The sequence below is a fragment of the Colletotrichum godetiae genome (genome assembly GCF_030913485.1).
Source record: "Colletotrichum godetiae strain CBS 193.32 chromosome Unknown BDP55scaffold_80, whole genome shotgun sequence".
Taxonomy (NCBI): Eukaryota; Fungi; Ascomycota; class Sordariomycetes; order Glomerellales; family Glomerellaceae; genus Colletotrichum; species Colletotrichum godetiae.
In genome coordinates, this window is record NW_026851328.1 from 67,115 (window position 1) to 87,432 (window position 20,318).

Consider the following 20,318-nt stretch of genomic DNA (forward strand, 5'->3'; position numbering starts at 1 on the left):
AGGCCGACCGCCTCCGTCTTGTATAACGACCTGATACCCCGTCTCTACACCAAATACTATATCCTCATCCACGATCCGGCCTAGGCCTTTATCGTTCCCAAGTTTAATAATCTCGTACGGCACTACGCAATAAAATAGGTAACGGATACCTATAACGGACCCCTTATTATGTAATATTCCGTGTTAAGTTAATAATAAAACAAGAAAAAGACTGCAAGATAGGTAGCCTACGGTATTAATACCGTCGAACTATGAATACGCTAGGAGCTCGGCAAAAGAGACTTATAATAAAGAAGTAAGACGTATCGTATTATACTACCAATTATTTAAAAAAAAATACTTGATTAACGCTTACGCCTTCACATAGAGCGATCCTAAGGAGGACTACCTAACGCCCTTATTTACTAAATAAGCATATTCTCTTTAAAGATAATAGCTACGGAATATCGTTCACTTTTTAAAATAACGATCGTCAAAATGATAACACCGTTAAGCCCTATAGCTACCCCGTACGTTCTAATTACCTATTATTATGATATAACTATTGAGGAATTTTTTGAAGCTCATACTATCGACAGCACCCCTAGTAAAACTCCCGGCGGTACCTTTGCACGATTCTAGCCGCCCGAGATTCCGACTAGAACTGTCCCCGTCGCTAATAACAAGACCCTCTGCGCGGCGAGCAACAACATGTGCACAAGTCAGGAAGACGACCCGTTCCTTAACCCGGCCTTCAACCCCTGGGTCGACGACGACGACCCGTTCCAACCCCTGCCACAGGAAAGTTTCACCACCTACTCGACTACCGCGGTCTCTACACGGAATGTCGGCCTGCCACCGTCGCCGCCGCTCCCGCTGCCTCCAATCGCCAACTCCGCGCCTCCACGCTTTCCTTCTCCCATGCAGCTCTCAATCCCACCGGCCAGTCTCGTATGCAACAGCACCGTAGTCTCCAGACCCGCAACCACGACTTTCAGTCCTCCGCGACAACATCAGCATCAGCATCAGCATCAGCATCAGCATCAGCATCAGCGTTAAGCATCAGCATCAGTATCAGCGTTAAGCACCGAGCACCTTTAGGAATAGCACCATGATATCGGTGCCCTTTTCGGTCACCGTCTACCAGCAATGCGACTCTCACGGCGGTGTTATCAACACTATCAAAGTCAGGTCACAGCAATGAGCCTCGCAATCAACTGCACCCTCTACCGTATCCCACCCTCTGGCTTTAGCACGTTGGTTCTTGGAAAACATCTTCTCGTCGATTATCAGGCTACTAAAGGTATCACTAGGTCTTCTACACAATACCAAACAATATCAAGGCCAGCACTCGGCCAACACGCAGGTGCCACTACAACTCATCTTTTTCAACAAAATCAGCCGCAGAACCCTCCAACGGCTCCCTGTCAGCCGCAGCATCAGGGGCAACAATCAGCGGCTCTCCATATGCATCATCCGGGTTATCCCCAACACAATGATGGCACCAAAAGAGATTCCCCGGGTCGTGCGCCTTCTTCACAGCTAGCAACTGCTCATACGCCTTGTCACCCCAATATCTCGCCGTCCAGTTATGCATAACATACGAGCTCTCGGAGAAATAACTGTTGGGTCCAAGCTTATACAGCGTGTCCCTTGACTGCTGCGTCGTCAAGGTGCGCGCATTCCACAGCATGAGCGCCGAGCGGAAGCCCGGCGAGATGGCCGTATCGCCCGGCTGCGAGCTGCCCAGGTTGCCAGTTAGCGACGTGTAGAGGTAGTGGAATCCGCAGCGATAGCCGTTTGGATCTGGCGACGTCGTGTCAGAATGCTCCAGGGAGTTGACGCAGATATCCAGCACGTCCATCATTGTCGAGGCGAACTCTGTCTCCATGGCCTGCCGCGAGACAAGGACGGAGTTCTGAGAGCCAGTGGCCGCGTCGGAGGGCGGGTGCGGCGTCGGCAGCGGATTCATGACGAAGAGTAGGAACTTGTCTGGGGGCATGGAGAGGATGTACTCATAGGCTGAGTTGAAGTTGTGCTCCTGCGTGGCCTCGGGCTTGGTCTGCAGCACGTCCACGAGGCTGTCGCGGAACTGAACGTAGTCCTGCTCTGCCTGGCCGCCGGCGTAAAAGTACTCAAAACTGAACGTCCAAGTCACTGAACAGAGGTCGTGGGTTGTCTTATACTTGGAGGTGTCAATAAAGAAGGCGGGCTGCGTGCTGACCTTTTGCTTAAGTCTCAGCTGCCACGCGGTGAAGCGAGGCCACATGTCGCGCAGCCACTGGTAGCCAAAATCCCGCGAATCCGGGCAAAGGGTGCCAGACTGGTTCATGAGACCCGGCTGAGACCACCGTCGGGCACAGGATGGGCGCGGATCGTCATGGAGAGAATGACACCCCAGACGCCGCCACCGCCGCCGCGCATGGCCCAGAAGAGCTGGGGATTGTGGCGCCGACTGGCAATCTTCTTATGGACGACGGGCTGGCCATTGGCGTCGCGGCCGACCTGCAAAACTTCAATCTCGAGCAGGTTATCGACGCCGAGGCCCATGGAAGGTGCAAAGGGCCCGTGGCCGCCGCCGAGATGGAAGCCAACCATGCCGACAGTGGAGCACCAGCCCGATGCAACGACACGTTTATACTTGGCCGAGAAGGCATGCATCTCGGCGAAGATGGAGCCGGCGCCAAAGCGAAATGCGCCAGCCGGGGCTAGGGCCTGCTCCCCGTCTTTCTCGGAGCCCCAGGTGCGCATGAAGGTTTTGTCCTTGAGCAGGATTGTGCGGATGAGGATACCACCAGTCGGGCATGAGTTGCGGCTGTTGTACTCGTGGCCGGTACCGGCCGTGGCGATGCATAAGCGGTGGCGCGCGGCAAAGGTAAGGGCGGCGGCGATATGGCGTTCGTTCAGCGGGAAGACAACGATGAAGGGATTCCAATTGCGGTACTCGTTCTGGTGAAGCGCCGCCTTGCACATATCAGACGCGCTGTTCCATACGGTAGCGCCAGCGGGTAGGACGAAGCAAGGCCGCTGCATCGCGTCGATGTCGTCGTAATAGGAGTACAGCGCCTTGAGACCCTCGGGCGCATTACCCAGGCCGTAAAAGGACTGGTTGTTGATGGAGCCCGTTGGTACCGGCGCCGGCTGCGGCTGTGGGTAGCTGCTCCACCGGAGGCCGAGCCGGGGCACTGTGGGGTCCAGCGCCTGCTCCAGCTTCCGAATGGCCGTCTTGGTGGGCCAGCAGGTGGAGTCTTGAGGCGTACACCAGTCATGGGCCGGGCCTTCAACAAGTGTTGCGTGCGAGGGATCTTGGACGCCGGCGGATGCTGCTGCTTCTGCTTGCACCGACTCGGCCGGATCGCACGAGCCGGCGCCGCAAAAGTCATTCTCGGGGCCGCACGAGTAGCGGCAGTGAGCGTTGCACGGGTTGCACCGGCCCATGGCCCATTGCATCTTTGGCTGGCCCGGCGTTTCGCAGTCGAGTACGGCGTACGAGTACACCTGTTGGAACTGGAACTGGAAATGACAGGTGGTGATCATGCCGCTGGCGCTGGCAAGAAGCACCTGGCTGGGGTCCTCCTCCGAGTGCGAGACTGAGTAATGCTGCACGCCGCGGCCGGGGTAGTTTGGCCACCTCATCGACGCCTGACCGGCGGCAGTAAAATTCCATTGTGCGAGGCCCTCTTGATAGTGGCTGGATACTTGGAGTGTGCGCCACGAGCCAAGCAGCGCCGGGGGTGCTCCGGCAATGCCATGCTGAGAGTGGCTCACTGGACCGGACTCGGAGTTGGACTCGGCCTCGATCTTAGACTCGGTCTCATGCTTGCTACCGGACGCCGAGATACCATCCGGAGAAAACGAACAGCCTGCCGCTGACGCCTTACAGCGGAACATGAGGAAGTTGCCGCACCCGGGCGTATCCATGGCGGCGTAGAAGCTCTTAGGCGCTGGCTTACCGGTGTGATTGCACGCCAGAAAGGCCACCTCGAGCTCGCCAATATCCGGCAGTCGTTGCACCAGGCAGTCTTCCACGTGGGCCGTGTCGCCGCTGCCGCATTGCAGTAACAGCTCTTTGGGGCCACGTCGCTGGTAGGTGCACGTCTGGGGGTATGGGCTGTCGGTGGTGACGGTCATGACGTTCTGGCTGTCAACGTCGGTGAAGGTTTGCGCGAACTCGAACTTGCCGGATCCGAGTTGCTCGGCGCCAAACGAGCGCCAAGTGCCCTCCCAAGGGGATACATTGTCGGAGCTCGTGAGGGCCGGCATAGCAAAATCCAAGTTCAGCAGCGGCAAGCTTCCGTTTCCAATGCTGTCACTGCTGACACTTTCTTCACTCTCCTCCAGCTGCGGCGCGTTACTGGGGTCCAGCAGCACGGTGCTGTTGAGCTGCGCCGGCGGGCATGTGTCCCAAGAGTCACCACACGCAAAGCACTGGTCGATACAGTCGCCCGATATGCGCGGCACGCTCTCCCTGTCGGTGTCTGTCCATCCCACCGTTGCCAGATACGCGCACTGTACGCAGCCGGTGCTGACGAGCGGCTCCATATCCCCTCTCATCTGCAGCTGCTCGCGTAATGCGGCGTTTGCGTTGACCTCGTTGGCGAACACAAATGCCGTGCGGAAGTAGGCCTCCTGCGGCAGCCTGAACGAATTGCCGTCAGCGCCGGGGATGACTGCGCAGGTGCCATGTTTCATCCACTCGGACAGAATGAAACATTGCATCGTGTTCTTGTACTTTGGGTCCGTCGGCCAGAAGTAGTTGAACAGACCGGCAAATGTCTTGAGAATCGTCTCGTCAAACTCCTCGCCATTCAGGCAACCGTACGGCTGGTTCCTAGAGCCATCTCCGCCCGCCGACCCAGGCCATAGACCGTGCAGCGTGAACGTGGCCGAGTCCGGTGCGAAGTTGTTCTTCTGTAGCGCCAGCGTGTAGGCGTCGATGGGTATCAGCCCGGCCGGTTGGTGCCACGAGTTGCATAGCGAGAATGGCGGCGGCTTCTGCTGCAGACCGCCGCGCTTGTCCTTGGTAGTGCAACCGTTCTTCCACTTGAGGTCGCACGTTTTGGGGTGGAAGTTGAGCTGGTTGAACTGACGGAGCGGGATCGGGTTGGAGGCGCAGTCGTCCGACCTGCCGGAGCACCATTCCGCGGCCACTGAGCTGACCAGGGCCAGCACTACCGCAAGCCGGGTATGCCAAGCCATGTGTGTTTGACGATGCATAGTACCGGTTTATGGCGTTGGTTTTATTATGCCACTGCTGTTGTGTATTTGTTGTGTTTTGATAGTGTCTGGGGTAGGAGCTTGAGGACGGACCTGTTGACTCTATATATATCATTGTACAGGCTATGATCTTTGTCCTATTCATCATATATTGCCAATTACCAGGCTAACGTTCCTAACTCGTAGATGAGAACGACGAAAAATACTTTTCTAGAAGGCCAAGCCTCTTGTTGCTGGGGTTTGGCTGCCAAATCCGGTCTCTCTTGCGGTGCCAAAGTCAGGTATGTGATATTCCTTTCTGAATCAGACCCCGAGATAGGCCGGAGACGGTTTGGTTTCTGGCATCAAACTAATTCTACGTCCAAACCTGGTATCCTATGTATCTATGGCCAATTGCCAGTTCTGACTTCTGATGTTAGCAATGATCCCAGAGCTGACCTGAACATGAGAGCTAACGACTCGCTTCGCTAGCGGCCTTTTGTAGCTGCGGCTGAGTCCGCAGACTATCGGAAACGGCAGACTTGAGTGCCTGGCTGGTTTCCAGTGGCGAGCTGAGACAAGTCAGACCGACGAATACCAAAATCGTTCGAGCTAGAAGCTCACATTGGTTGAGGTATTAGTCGAGGCCCAAGCCACATTCTATAGTGGAGTAGAATTCAGCTCTGCCAATCCACCATGGTTCGTCGCGTGCATGCCGTGCCGCCTCGAATCACCCGAAAGCTTAGCGTATAATTGAAATTCTGATGGAGATCAGACCATTCAGGGTTCAGATACATTCCCAGCGGGGATTTTATTCCTTCGAACGATAGCCCCTGCCCACCACGGGCATCCGCTACCTGCCAAATTGCTGCGAATTTGCGGTCAGCCAAGAGTCGTTTGCCTTCTTTTGCCACCGTGGCTCATGGAAAAGCGAAATTGTCTCGAAGAACAGAAAAGACACTTTTCCTCGTAGACATGTTTTGGTTTTCAGCTCATCTGTGGCATTGACTGCGGACCGCGAAGGGTGCCCGAGATGGAGAAGGGCGATTCGAAAGGGGGACCGGAGGAGAGGATATCGCCACTAGAACTGATGACCTATATTCCAAGTCCACCGCTTTTCAGGTTGATCGTTCGGTTCAGCGCAACTCTTCCTTGATGAGTCTCTGCAGTTTTGCTGGATTCCGCCACGATGGCCGTTTCCAACTCTGCGAGCGGAAAGTTGCTGCTGATAGAGGACGTGGCCATCAAGCATTGGACACCTCAAAGGACTCCCGCTAGTATTGGTATCCCGGAGCAACGAGTTCAGGTTGTGTGATACTGTTCATTCTTTGAATTACGCCAAACATTCCAGCTATCGTCAAGGACGTCCTTTGGGGGTCTCGAAGAAGGAAGCCGTCCAAGTACGAGCTCCTCGAAAACGGTAATCCGCTGGGTGGGGCGGGCACTTTGTGGAAAGTTTGTTTAGAGTCCCGAGAAACATAGCCTCGGCCGAGAACGTGGTTTATGTTGGTGAAGTTTTACTTCAGCTCGCCACGGGTTGTCGTGCCGTGCCGCATCTAGAGCGGCTGAGGACGGGATACGGTAAGCGCCGCCACTAGTCTCACTAGGTACCGGTCGTGCATCTAGGCACCAAAACGACTTGTGCGGGGTAAGAGCCTCATTAGAAGCTTCAACTCGGTCAACCTTCATATCGGGTGTTTTAGCCCGCCACGAATGTCTCAGACTTGACGAAAACAGTGGCCATCTGCTGATATGTTCCGGTCACTAAGGCCTCGGTCGGCTGGTTTCAATATCAGTTGCCAGCCAGAATACTTCCACGCTAACGGCCCTGTAGAGCAGTGTGTTGCCGTATTGGACCTTAGCAACTAGGCAGTTTATCTAAGCTAGGAAATCAACTCATAAGCTGATTCGGAATCAGATGCATCAGCTTTCTTTGCCACATCACTGGATAGCAAGCTGACACCGCAATGTCGGATTCCTGTGTACCTGCTCTTAGCGTTCTAGACCGTTTCCTGTTCCTCTTAGCTCAAAAATGTGCTTCCGATATATGCCTTGGAAAAATAAATAGGATACTTTAGATCAGTTGCAACAACAAATAAACTACACGAAAGCGAGTCTATCCTCTTTCTTACTTCTATTCACCACGTTAATGTGTGATCCTGCCACGTTTGCTTCCAGAATGGATACCGCAAGCCTCCCAGACTACCTAACCATCCCAGGGAAAACGATTCCTAGCTTTCATTGCCGCGTCGGTAGAAAGCACAATGATCGTCAACCTTTGCCAGCCAACACCTACGGGTACCCTGTGCCCGGCGTGCAGGAACCTACTTCTACGTTGGTCATGGCCCGTGACTACTTCGCGAGGTATGGAGCAATCCTGTCTGGATTTGCGTTTTTCTTTCTAGCTCTGACCTTGATTCTACTTAGTGACCAGACGTGGGAGAACATCCTGGCCCATGGAGACTTTGATTACATCGTTATCGGCTCAGGCTTTACTGCTCTCGCATTCATTCAGAAGGCCCTCGAACTCGACCCGTGTGTCAAGATTCTTTGCTTAGAGCGTGGAGGTGAATGCGTCCTGTTAATCCCCCTTTGGATTTGTCGTCTCACACTTTAACCTGTTACAGGCTTTTGGCTTCCGTCCCACTTCCAGAACCTCCCGATTCCTTTCAAAATGGTTCTGGGAGGGCCTTCTGAGACATTCCCCTGGACGCTCTCACGCAAGACCTTTGAAACAAAAGAGCTTGGATTTTGCCATGGCTCTTGCCCATTCTTCGGTGGTCGATCCACATTCTGGTCCGCCTGGAGCCCGAGGCCAAGCCTAGACCTTATGCGCGACTTTCCTGAGGCTATGAAAAAGACTGCTGGGCATGAGAAGTTCTGGGAAGAGGCCAAAGAGCTGTTGAATGTCACACCCGCCTCCCAGATTAAAGACGGCGTCTTTGGAAGCCTTCAGACTGCCATTGATCGCATTCTCAAGGAATCGATTGGCAGGATTCCTACTGCGGACTACGTTGAGTCGGCTCCACTAGCTGTCGGACGACGCAGCCCAACTTCTCGTCTGCGGTTTGACAAGTTTTCTGTCCCTGGGCCTCTTCTTGGCATCTTGGAACAACAGAGGCAACTGGCCAAGACTAATAAGGGATCGCCTTTGGAAATAAAGGTTGACTGTGCGGTAAAAAGTATGGAGAAAGGCGACGACGACGATTCTGTTCGTGTTATCGAAACTAACAAGGGCACATTATCGTGGACTGGTAACAAGACTAAGATCATCCTGTGCGCTGGAGCCATTCCTAACGCCACGATGTTGCTCAACTCGTTTGAGAGTTGCCGCGACACCGTCGGTAGGAGGCTTACCGGCCACTACGATACACACATCTCTGCAAGATGCCCCTTGAAGAACGTCAAGGGCTGGCAAAAGGAAGACACCCTCAAAATTGCAGCTGCATACCTGGCTGGCAAGGATCCCAAGACTGGCCTGCAGTATCACGTCTCGGTCACGGCGATGCATAGTCCCAACCCGAAAGACGATGCAGAGGACGCGGCTCGCGAGTGCCCAGATTATGCTGCTGCGGCGACCCTTGATCAACTCAACGGCTCTGAGGACTACGTTGTGTTTGGTATGAAACCCATCCGTTTTCAAGGAGAAAACAGAAGCTAACCTGGTTCTGTTCCAAGTCTGCTCCGCTCTCGGGGAATTCAATGAGAAGAACACCAAGAACTATGTCACTCTCAATAAAGGCACCGACCCGACTTGCAACGTTACCCTGCAGTACACATTGAGCGACGAGGATTATGACTCTTGGGATGTAATGGATAAGGCAACCTACGATACTATCAAAGAAATGGCAGGCGGCGATGAACACGAGTCGAGTATCGAATGGTGGGATGAGACAACTCATGGCTGGATCAAGACAAAACCAGCAGTCGACACTATTCGAATTCCTGGTGTTGTCCATGAGGGAAGCACTTGTTTCATGGGACCCAAGGAAATCGGTGGTTCCGTGGATGAACTTTATCGTCCCCATGGGATTGAGAATGTTCATGTCACTGGAGCTGCTCTTTTTCCAACTGCGGGTAGTTGGAACCCCACGATGACGATGTGTGGTTTTGCTCAAGACTTGGCTCACAAGCTGCATGAAATGAGGCCTCAAGAGAACGAGTGAAGAGCATCATAACGTCGCGGGGTGATTTGATGCGGGGCGGAGAGGCCTTGCTGAAGGGTTTTTTCGCGACTAACTCGCAAGGGCCAGGCTTATTCCCTTTTCTCGGCGAACAGTAAAAAATAAATGAAAGTTATTTGGCGCAACATCTGCGGCGTTGGCGAAAGGGGGTTCAGGTGGTAGAATACGCTTTCGAATCTCTCGGTCAGGTCGTACCAGGTCGTTGTTATTGTTGCTGGTCCGTGTTTCCAACAAGAGATAAGGTAGACTCCTCCAATTGTTACGAAAACGAATCAGAGACAATGCCTTTGCATATTTCTACTACTAACTGTCTTTTGAGCATCTTCTCGTGTACTCTGTTGCAAATTTCACGTGACCATAATGTTGTCCGCCTCAAACTTTCACATATGAATGGCTGATTGCATCCGAATCTGATCATCATTCTCCTTCTGCCGGTCGCGAGCATCCTCAAGAGCCTGTTCGGCCTTGCCCGCGCCCGCCTTTGCGCCTTCCTCCTCTCGCAGTGCTTTCTCCAGTTTCTTGGTCGCCTCGCGAAGTGCTCTCTCGGCCTTGATCAGCGCTAGCTCACCCTTGGACTGATTATTGCCCATGCAGTCTTCTAATGTCGCGCGATGTCGTTAAATCTCTGGATCCTTGGTGATGTCATCGCCTCCAGATGGTGGCGGCGGGATCATCATCGCTTGCTTAGCCCAAGTAACTATATAGTCGAAGCGCTGGCGCTCTTGTGCCTCGGCCTGCTCCGCCGTATCACATCTTTTTATGCATGTCTGAACATGGCTAACTGCTTGGGTTACTCGATCTTTGGCATCTTGGAGCGCCTTTTCCGCGTTCGGCACCAGGCCGGGCTCGTTCTCGAAGGGGTGCTCGGACTCGATAGCGCGGGCAATCTCTCGCGCTTTCTCGAGGGCAATGAAGAAGTCGTCTAGTTTCTGGCGCTCGGTTGGGCGTGACGAGTCGGACCTGCTCGAACCGGCTTCGCGATGGATATTAGGACGCCTCATGGTGATATTAGTGAAGAGGACGCTGTTTACGTTAATGTCTGGGACTTGTGCCATGTTGATCATAATGAATGGATCCATAGAGGGTATAGATGGAGACATCGAGATATTCTTGGTGTTACTATCCTGTCGCCGCGCAATTATAGCAAGATCTCTCCTGACATCTTCATCGGTGGATTCCAGATCCTCTAGACTCGAATGGCCGAGTAGGAGGTACCACAGTGCTATCAAAACATGGGCGCCGCATGACACAGATTCCCGTTGCCGAGGACCAGGCTACATCCACGTTAGTGACTAGCACTTCGCGCCCCCCAAGAACGGACATGGACCCACCATCTGGATAAAAGTGAAGGTAGACTCTGGAAGAAACCTCTGTTGCCAGCCCGTGATCAGCGGCATCACCTCCGAGAAGCCTGCTTTTCCAGGCCATGGGTCGTAATGATCAACGCTTTTCTCGACGAGGCGCATGCGGACGAAGGTCCAGTGCTTACACGTAGAGCCGAGATGGTGGACCATGGCAAAGATAGTTTTCACCGTGCCCTCTCGAATAGGCCTAGGCAGAGACGCGGGCAGGCAGTGGCCAAGTCGGAGGTAGAGTGGGTGCAGGAGAAGACTATCAGGTGGCTGTGTGATCTTATCCACGAACTGGTTCTGAAAACCCTCGATTGTGTCATCAGTGAGCATGGCATCGTTCTCCAGTTTCTGCAAGGCCCTCTCCTAGGCGGACAAGAACAGGCTGTGGTGAGGAGCGGATGTTGTAACACAGAACGCCATCTCCATACTTTCCGACTGATCGATTGTGTCAACATCTTCGTTCTCGCTCACATCATCGACGACCATGGGAACGCCTTGGGTTCCATTGATCCCAGATGTCTCCTCAATAAGACTATGCATGCCAACGGTCTGCTTGAATAGACTCTCGTCGTCATCATGCGCGTTGATAGGAGAGTCCGCAACCTCGAGAAATGAGAGCTACAGTGACGGACTTCGTGGTAGTATGCTCGCAGAGTCACATTGGAAGTTGCGTGGTCCATCTGGTGAAGGCGAATCATCCGTCGAGTGCTCGCTTTCGGGAGAGTCTTGATCGTGGAAATGCTCCCAAGTGAGCGGGTGTTCGTCCGAAAATAGCTCTAAGGCGTAAGGTAAAACCTTGTTGTTCCAGCGTCAGTTGTCAGCCCCGTTTATCTTAGTCGATGCTCGGTGTAGGAAACCGCCTAGACGGTAAAGTGGGGCTAGAGGGACGTTGGCGAGCTGGCAGAGCTAGGTCAACTTTCAAAGCAGCACGAGGGTGCCCTTCCTAAGGGTATTTGGGGTGGCTGAGGATCGTCGATGAAAGATTTCCGGGGGCAACTAGCCCTCCTTGTCTCCCCACGCCTCATCAAGCTGGCTTTCTAGGTATTCCTGTTGTTTCTTGTATCGCTCCTGGTCGTAGGCCACATGCACCAACTGTGACGTGGCCGATTTGATGCTTGTAAAGGTTGCGAGGGCCTCGTTGATCATGGAGTTGCGTTCGGCTTTGGGCATACTTGCAAGCGCTCCCTTGACGAAGACTTTGGCCTCCCTGGGGCCTAGTTCTGTTTGCTGAGGTCTCGTAAGAGAGAATAGTACTGTGAAACACTCTCTATCAGCTTCTGAACAAGACGAATGGGAAATTCGGTTGTTTTCTGGAGTGAGCAATGGCACTATGTGAAAATCTCGACCCGGCCGATCAACTAACCGGTGAGCGGAAGGTGCGAAATAGCGCATCAATCGAGGTGTTGGTGGTAGAAGTGTACTGTTCGGCTTGAAGATAGCCTCAAATCGCGAAAGCCACGCCTGGGCTCACAACGTGATTTGGAAATGGTACTTCATTGCAGGGAAAGTGGCGTGTGTGTGTGTGTGTGTGTGTGTGTGGAAGGGAGAGCGTATCTCAGACCAGGCCTGGCCAGAAGCGGAGATAGACGATATAGGGCAATGGGAAGAATAAGGGGATGCGAAAATGATTGCTAGCTCTGCAATGGTAGAAAAATGACATACCGGCGGAGTCTGGTCATGGCCTTCTTTCTTTCCACTTTGTTCCCCTTCGCTGTGGATGGAAAAGCCCTCCTCATCTTCGTCTTCAACTTCGTCCTCATCCCCATCCTCATCCTCACCTTCATCTTCATCTTCGTATTCGTCCTCGTCCTCCTTCTCGTCGGCCTCTACGGAGGGTATCGCAACCGAGGATCTGACTGGTGTCGGACTGTCCCTTTCCAAATTCTTGCCTTGTGCATGTGCGACGCCTTGGCGTAAGGAGGCGCGCCTATCGGGGGCAGCCGGAGATTGATGAGGTGGAATCTTGCGTCGTGCTGGTGCCATGGTGTATCCGGAGGTATGGAAGGACGATGTTGGGCCAAGTGGTGGAAATCGTGGTGATGAAGTTTAGGAGACGCGGTTGAGAAGTGGACGAAAAGAAGTTGACATTGCCTTGAGACACTTTAATGTAGGCAGTAAGAGTGGGCGTGTGGGTAGCCTGGTGGCTGCCACAAAGGTACCGGTACTGAGGTGAGATAAGGTAGGGAAGTAAGGCAGGCACATGCCACCACAATCATGACCCAATGGAATATCTTCCCGGCATGAAACCTGTGCCTTCCACGTGGTTGAGCGGGTTCATGTTCCTGTAGGGCTGAAGGCGGAGCTAGGAACGTCTGCCTGTTGGTCCGTTTCCCGTACCACAGAGTACCTTAGGTACACAGCGATGAAAGTGGGACGCGAAGTGGGGGGCTCGGATGTATCTAGGTACTTGCCGGTAAGCCTTCAGGTCGTTGGGTAGGTACCTAGGTAGACTACCTCACTTTTGTCAAGGATTTGTGGTGCTTGTGCCGTGCATCAACGTCACTCAGCATCGCTGCGAGACTAAAACGTGCCACAAGTCCGCAGGTTTACGATGCATCATGCTCATTCAACACATGTCACTATGGCTTTCATTGCTTTTTTCAATCCTACATCATACCCAGTAGGGTAAGTCACGGCCATTGAGTTTGAGCAATGCTCTGTTTTCGATTAGCTCCATTACTTCCCAAGATTACGACACGGTCATGCCGGCACTTGACTCCACATCACCAGCAGTGTTACACGCCACAACTGATGCGAGATACTTCTGTATGGCATATCACATCCCGTCCCATCATTCGAGAGACCCTCATCGCATGCCGTCCATCACTGTTAACGCCCTTGTTGCTAACAAACTTGCAGCAGACACCCCGATGCCGTCGGCTAAGACCTTCACTATATATTCTTCCCGCGAGCCCGTGTTTAGACGCGGTTTCCTGTCACGTCTGACTCATACTCTGCGGTGCGTTTCGGTATCTCGGCCAAGAAGATCTAAGCATCTGGGCGGATCGCTTGGTTCTTTTTCACCGATACCCCAAGAACTGCAGGGCTAGGTGGAGTCTGTATACACCGGCGGCACATGGATGCGTCCGTAGAAGAGAGAACAAATCAGAGCGCCTGGAGTTGCTGGTGATGACCGAGGCTTGGCCATGATGGAAAGCAATGGTAGAGCGGATGGTAACAAAGCATCTCGATCGCACGCGAGGTCGCAAAGGCAGTCCTGGCTCCGGCGTGTATTTGGCTGGATGACAAGAAGAAGCACAAGTGGCGGCGGAAGTGCCATTGTCAACTTCCGGCATCCCCGGTGATGTGCAACCGAATACGACACAGCCGCCAGAGGATGACAGTAGATGATCCAGAAGTCATCAACAGTGGTGCACTTTGGAAGTGTCATAGGCTCTCTTTAGCTTCTTCAACATTGTTTCTCATTTGCTACTAATATTCTACGCCTCCATATCGTGATCCAGAACATTGAGGGCGAATCCAGGACTGAAACGATCAATCCAACTAGGCTGTTCTCCAGATCTTCCTCATGGCCTACATACACAGCCTCGTCCACCAGGAACATCTATCTCGGACCCGCCCAAGATTAACCAGACTTTATCACCAGGCATGAGGCTCCCAACAAGACAAGTGCAAGACGGCGGCGATGTTTATGGGGTGTAGGTCGGCGTCGCTGCAAAGCGTTGGCGGGCGTGAGTGCCACGGCCTTGTGTGCAATTACATGCTCACTAAATGCCTTGCCGTCGTGGGCATGTTGTGGGACGTGACGGATAGGGATATGACCGGTGGGGCGCACATGCATTCAGCAGTTGATACGCAGCTTGATAGAATGATCAAAAATCCTCATGATTCTAGGATACACCTTGTGCCTACCGGCGGCTAATTGTCGTTCCCAAGTCGCCATGATTGATTCTCCCATGCTATCCGAAATAATGAGCGAGATTGGTGGCCGCATCTGGGGGATCAAGCTGCTAATATGTGCACAAGTGCCCGGGCATTTTCCTTTCTGGCGAATCCAACCGCGGCCTATCTCTTTGCTCTCGCCTACTCTGCTCTCGTTTTTTCTCGTCTATCCACATTCTAAACCTAGCGCTTTCTTTCTATGGCTTTTTGCCTCCCGGGTTACTCAAGCTGGTCTCGATTCCATAACCTATGCTGGCAAGCCGATCCATATCGATTGAATCTGTGCAAGGATCTTGGGCCATCCGCTGTGGTATTGCAGATCGGTATTTTCCACGCTGATAATCGACACCTGTAGTGATGCTGTCCATGGGAATCGTTTGTCGTTCTTCTCGGTCCTTCTAGATTCTCATATCCGAGGCTATCCGTACGCTATCGACCGTCGTTCTTTACTTTGCTAGCTATCTCATTAACGGAAGATTACCCCTCCTGCCGTCCTCCTAGGCCTATCTTAAGGCCAATTCCTCGGTTAGCCTCGGGAATCGTGGATGGAACCAAGATATTGATCTGTGCTAAGTTGACTTTGTAAACGTGAAAGTGGTGACTTTGCTGTGGAAAAAGAACCGATGACTCAAGGAGCGACTGCTCGAGACGAATGGATTAATTTCCCGCCTACGCCAACTGGGGGCATGCAGATGACGGTGGTACCATCTGGTGATTAAGGTCCAGAGTGGCCATTGCCAAGGATCACCTGGAGGGCCTTGGCCGTTCTCAATGTGATTTTGCCGGGTGGCGCTATCAGTATTCAGATGGTGATGGGTAAAGAAGCATGGTTCAAGAGTTTTATTAACGGTTCCATTGGTGACATCGATGATTCCCTCGACTTCGCATTCGATCGAGACGGTTTGATACCCTCCACCCTGTGCTGCTCACAAATGCCAAGCTTCAGCCATCACCAGCTATCATTGCAGCATTCTTGAGCTGCAGAAAGATGCAGAGGAGTACGGCAGACTTCTTCTATTCCAAATATCCACGGGAAGTATCTCCCTGCAGGAATATGAAGTTATTGAGGTGGCGCTGCGTTGCGCGGAGAGGATCAATCTCGGAAGGATTTCTCTTCGGCGTGATCGGGCATCGAAGTAATCTTCGTCGAATCTAGAGGTGAAACCAAAGCGGATAACGTGTTACTTGCGTGATGAATGCGAGGGGCATTGCTGTGTTAGTCAAGCTAACAGGAACTTATTTAATAGTAATATATTTGGCAGCAGTAATTGACAGCAACGTAAAAGTAACTGACGACCACAAGGTCAATTTCCGCTAAGCCACGGGAGTTTTAAGGCCGTCTACGTCTTGATCTACTCGAAGCCGTTGTACGATGCAAAGCTAGGCAAATATCTTGGTTTTGTTAGCAAGCGGAGTTTGTCGTAGTCGGGAAGAAGATTAGGGTAGGGGAACCAGCTGGGAGAATCTGCCATAGGTATCCCATTGACTGCGGAATGGCGTCAGTACAAATCTTCTCCAGTTTCCTCAAACTCTGCTCTTTCACATTTTTGAATCAAGAAAATACGGGAAATAGAGTCAGTCCTTACCTTTGACGTCCTCGACTATTCTCTTTCGCTTGTGCCTGGGGTAGTCTTCTGTCCCTTGTTGTCCTGATCACTTCGGTCGACGATGAATAAGAATGATCTCCGAGGATGTCGAAAGCTGGAGAACTGGGTAGCTGAACCATACAAGAGAGTATCGAACGCTTAGACCTATTCCGCAGTGCGTGCTTTCTGCCAGCTGAATGAAGTCTAAGCCATGTCGTTCTTGCTTCCGGTATTTCCACAACAACAGCGAACTACATCCGTTCTTCTCTGATCCTAATTTTTTCTAAGGAGCAGTGAACTTTCATCGCCATCAAAAGTACTTAGGTTACTACTACGTTAGCGCCGCCCTTATCATTTCGATATTCCTTAAACGGGAAGCTTGACGTGTCGGGTTGTGCGCTTCAATCGGTCGTGAAAGGAAAGTCTACAGTCTGTCGACGTGAATATCTCATGATTTATCCACCAGCTCTGCTTATATGATATTTCAGGCTCGCTCAAGATCATAACTCAGTCAGTTCAAGTCTAATTTAAGTCTATGTTTGTTTTAGTACAGGTTTTGGAGCAGTGGCCTCTAAGACCCTAAGTCCCCGATTTACTTTAAGGCCGCAAGCACACAAGCAGGGCGGGTAGTGCAGAGCCAATGTGCCACAGCAATGCTGTGCGACGTTGCGGTCTAGATCTCATAACCCAGCCGGGGCCAAGTTGCTTGGCATGTTCCAGAACGTCCATAGGTTCATGCTCGTGAATACAAAGTTTCCAGATATATGGCCTAAACACATGCCGATGGTGCGACATCACTGCAGTCTAATGAGGCTGATAGTCGATCACAGGCATCCAACCCGAAAGGAATCATTTTTTCGCAACCTCTTGGTAAATTTCAGGTCATCACGCAAAAGCACCCAGCTTGGTTGTTTAGGTACTGATCGGCACTATGGAAGGAAGAAGTTGCGGGACCTATGTCTTGTAAGGAAGCAAGGACATCGCTCGTAGGAAGTCTTCGTGATGGATATGATTCCAGTGGGCAATGGGAACACTCTGGGGCCGGAAACCAAGATCTTACGACGCCACACCAATACAGTACCAGTAAGTCCCCCAGAAGCTGGTACCACAGTTTGCACCGTTTGTTCCAAGTACCGTATTCCAACTGTAAAAGTCTGCAGCCGCGAGACCGTATCTCTCGATGAAGGCGGCACACCAGTCGCCTGACGGAGCCTGGGCGTACTTGTTACACGTCGCGATCGCGTTGCCCGCCTGATTCGGCGACGGGGCCGCGATGGGACCGTCGGTGGAGGTCGGAGTGGATACCGGCGCCGAGGTGGAGGTTACCCCCGAGCCACCGCTGGTGGTCGCGCTGCCGCTTGTACCGACGCAGTAAGCGTAACCACTCCAGAAGTTTGTGAGGCAGTCCTCTGATACAGCAGGGTTCAGAGCCAGGAACTGGGCATGTGTGAGACCGTATTCTGCCTCGACCGTGGAGCAATCGCCGCCTATTCAGAGTGAGTAAGAGTACATTGAATTCGTCAGAAGTGATTGACTTACCAGTCACCACGTGCCACTTATTGCAATTAGCTGGCTGGCCTTCGTGCGTTGCTGCGGGAGGTGTCGGACCTGCGGTCGATGAAGCGACAGCTGACGTTGAAGTCGCAATGGTTGTTTTCGCCGACGGTTCCACGAAATCTAAGGTTCTGATGCAGTAGTAGTACCCTGTCTGAGAGTTAGTTTTCCCTACTCATCGATATGCCACTGTTTTGACGCTTTAAATCTTGTTGGATCTCTTACCTGCCCACATACCACCACACTCTGGACCTACACTTGGGTTCCAGGCGTAGAATTGAGCGATGGTCAGAGACCATTCACTCAATATCTCAGAACATGATGGGCTACCGTTGGTGTCAACCTCAACAATTTGAGTGCAGTTCTCTGTCATTCCATCCTAAACAAGAAGTCAGTAATTTGCAGTCAGGTTCATAGGCAGAGAGGAACGTTAACTCACCCTAGCCGGCAAGCTTGAGTCTAGCGGATCTGGGTCCGTGAACTTCTTTGAGCCAGTGTACCACTTCGCACAATAGCGGAAGCCGCTCTTGAATGAGCATCCAGCTTCGGATGCGTTTCCGAGAACTACCGAGGAACGTGATTAGCGACGACTGCGCTTACATAAGGTTCAAGTTTCGATGAGGCGTACTCGGGTTCCAGACCTCGAGGTCTTCTAGGGTAACATCAAAGACTTCGGCGGCAAGAGCGCAGTTGGATGCCAAGTACATTCCGGTCATGTCTTTCTGCCAGTCGTCTCCCGTTAAATAGTGATAGCAATCTTTTCTTGTTCCAGTAGCGACAGGAAGAAGCGTCGTCGTGGGAGTTGGAGCCGTCCAGATATTGTCAGGCAGCGTTGTTGCAGAGTCCTCAACTGTTCCTGTCATGGTGATCGCAAAGGTGATGTGTCCGGGCTTTCCGGTGTAAGTGTTTACTAGACACCTCAAGTAAGGACGTACCCAGAGTGCGAAAGCTTGTGGATCGGGATAAACTTACAGTCTCCAACAGGTTGCACGCAGTACGACTCCTCGGCGTACAAGTTGGTACAGTTTTCGTTGATTGCGGGGTTGAGGAATAAAAAGTCGTCCATGGAAATTCCAAACTTCATAACAATTAAGTTGCAATAGTCTCCAAGAATAGCAGCGTAGTATCTGCCGCAATATGTGTTCGTCTCGGCCGCAACATTAGTGGGAACCGGCGCGGCAGTCAGAGGAATTGAGGGCTGCAGAGTTGTCTGCGAGGGCTCCACATAAGGAGTTCCCGGAACTGATACGCAGATTTGATGGCCAATGGTTTGATTGAGGTTGTAGCATCCAGAGTTGATTGACTTGCGCAAGTTAGTCTCCTTCACAAAGCCGTGTTCATAAAGAAACAGGGGATACCTACAGGGTTCCAAGACAGTAGCTGAGTCACAGTCATGCCGTGAGCCTTTGCAATCTTGTCACAGGTGTCGGACTCAACAACGGTGTAGACATCACAAGTGTTGACCAGGCAAAGCTCTCCTTCGGTAGGGAACTGGTGACAGAATGCTAGCAACTCGTTGTCCCAGAGGAGCCACTCCGTTCCAATGCTCTGTGATACGGAGATGGAATTACAATCGTCCTCTGGCTGAATAGAGTAAGTGTTCCCTGTGCAAGTCGGTGTAGGCGTCGGAGCCGCCGTTGTTTGTCTACGGACGGTTTGTCAGATAAAGCTCTCCTATCTTCAAATTTTGTAACGTGTTGAACACTTCGCGTCGTGTAAGTTTAGTGGGACGAGGAATTATACTTACGTGAACAGACTGATCGTGGTGGTGACGAGAGGTGCTCCCGTGATGCCACAATCAGCCGTGCGAGACTCGTAAACTGACTGAGCCTGCAGCCTTGGCCCGTCAAAGTAAGGAGATCCGGCCTGGAACCGAAGGTTCTTCATCAAGCAGCCATCGCACGTATCAGACGGTACGTAGTCACCAAAGTCGCCGCCAGCAGGCAGAGCACCTTGCAGGTTCGCCGCCTCCGGATCCCGCGACGCGGCGAAAGCGGCGGCGACGTTATTACAAAAGCGACCGCCGTCTGTCAGGCATGTCAGGTTGTAGTTGTATCTCAGCAGCTCGCTGATCATGACGAGCGGCATGTCGACCTCCATCTCTTCGGGCCAGTTGTCGGTAGCGCAACTGGAAACCACATCGCCGTGATAGGTCTCGAGCGCAGAAGCGCAGGAGTCCACGCAAAGCTCTTTGAGGTCTTCGAGGGGATAGTACTCTCCTCTGGTGAAAAGGGTGATGCCGCTGCCGCAAGCGATATTGGCCATCAGAGCATTAGAACATTCTGCGCTTAGCCCCTCTGGCACAGTGGTGGTGGTGAACAGCTGGCTTCCGAGGGTTATGGAAGTGAAAAGAGTGAATATCAAGGCGATGGCCCGCAGAAACCGGGTATGAAAGAGCGTGGACGCCATACTAGCGAGAATGACTTTAATGAGAGGCACTGTCAAGAAGACAGGAGTAAGGATCGTGGGAGTCCGAGGTTCTCGAGACTCAAAGGGCAAACGGAAGACCAAAAAGGCTCTGGTGAGGAACCGAAGGGAAAGCAATCGCGCATGGATAGACCACA

General features: G+C 52.4%; 5 protein-coding genes across 5 annotated transcripts; 1 reads left to right on the forward strand and 4 right to left on the reverse strand.

The window, feature by feature from the left end:
• Positions 1-973: 973 nt before the first annotated feature.
• BDP55DRAFT_638226 (uncharacterized protein) lies at positions 974-5,178 on the reverse strand (the record flags this gene model as incomplete). The annotated part of the gene is made up of 4 exons (XM_060573088.1): positions 974-1,157; positions 1,220-1,273; positions 1,356-2,221; positions 2,317-5,178. 4 exons carry the CDS (start codon positions 5,176-5,178, stop codon positions 974-976), a joined length of 3,966 nt encoding a protein of 1,321 aa, XP_060422783.1.
• A 2,094-nt stretch (positions 5,179-7,272) lies between these two features.
• BDP55DRAFT_683859 (FAD/NAD(P)-binding domain-containing protein) lies at positions 7,273-9,662 on the forward strand. Its single transcript, XM_060576364.1, has 4 exons — positions 7,273-7,539; positions 7,603-7,742; positions 7,803-8,795; positions 8,854-9,662. The coding sequence occupies exons 1-4, from the start codon at positions 7,325-7,327 to the stop codon at positions 9,339-9,341; spliced, it is 1,836 nt and encodes a 611-aa protein (XP_060422784.1). The 5' UTR covers positions 7,273-7,324; the 3' UTR covers positions 9,342-9,662.
• A 228-nt stretch (positions 9,663-9,890) lies between these two features.
• Positions 9,891-11,199, reverse strand: BDP55DRAFT_413750 (uncharacterized protein). The gene is made up of 2 exons (XM_060567391.1): positions 10,691-11,199; positions 9,891-10,633 (listed from the first exon to the last, which is right to left on the reverse strand). Exons 1-2 carry the CDS (start codon positions 11,039-11,041, stop codon positions 9,977-9,979), a joined length of 1,008 nt encoding a protein of 335 aa, XP_060422785.1. The 5' UTR covers positions 11,042-11,199; the 3' UTR covers positions 9,891-9,976.
• Positions 11,200-11,707: 508 nt separating this feature from the next.
• BDP55DRAFT_734447 (uncharacterized protein) lies at positions 11,708-12,694 on the reverse strand (the record flags this gene model as incomplete). The annotated part of the gene is made up of 2 exons (XM_060580206.1): positions 11,708-11,938; positions 12,374-12,694. 2 exons carry the CDS (start codon positions 12,692-12,694, stop codon positions 11,708-11,710), a joined length of 552 nt encoding a protein of 183 aa, XP_060422786.1.
• A 4,546-nt stretch (positions 12,695-17,240) lies between these two features.
• Positions 17,241-20,061, reverse strand: BDP55DRAFT_594868 (LysM domain-containing protein). The gene is made up of 8 exons (XM_060570972.1): positions 19,502-20,061; positions 19,117-19,399; positions 18,727-19,057; positions 18,383-18,664; positions 18,194-18,318; positions 17,980-18,133; positions 17,740-17,904; positions 17,241-17,687 (listed from the first exon to the last, which is right to left on the reverse strand). The coding sequence occupies exons 1-8, from the start codon at positions 20,017-20,019 to the stop codon at positions 17,257-17,259; spliced, it is 2,289 nt and encodes a 762-aa protein (XP_060422787.1). The 5' UTR covers positions 20,020-20,061; the 3' UTR covers positions 17,241-17,256.
• Positions 20,062-20,318: the final 257 nt, after the last annotated feature.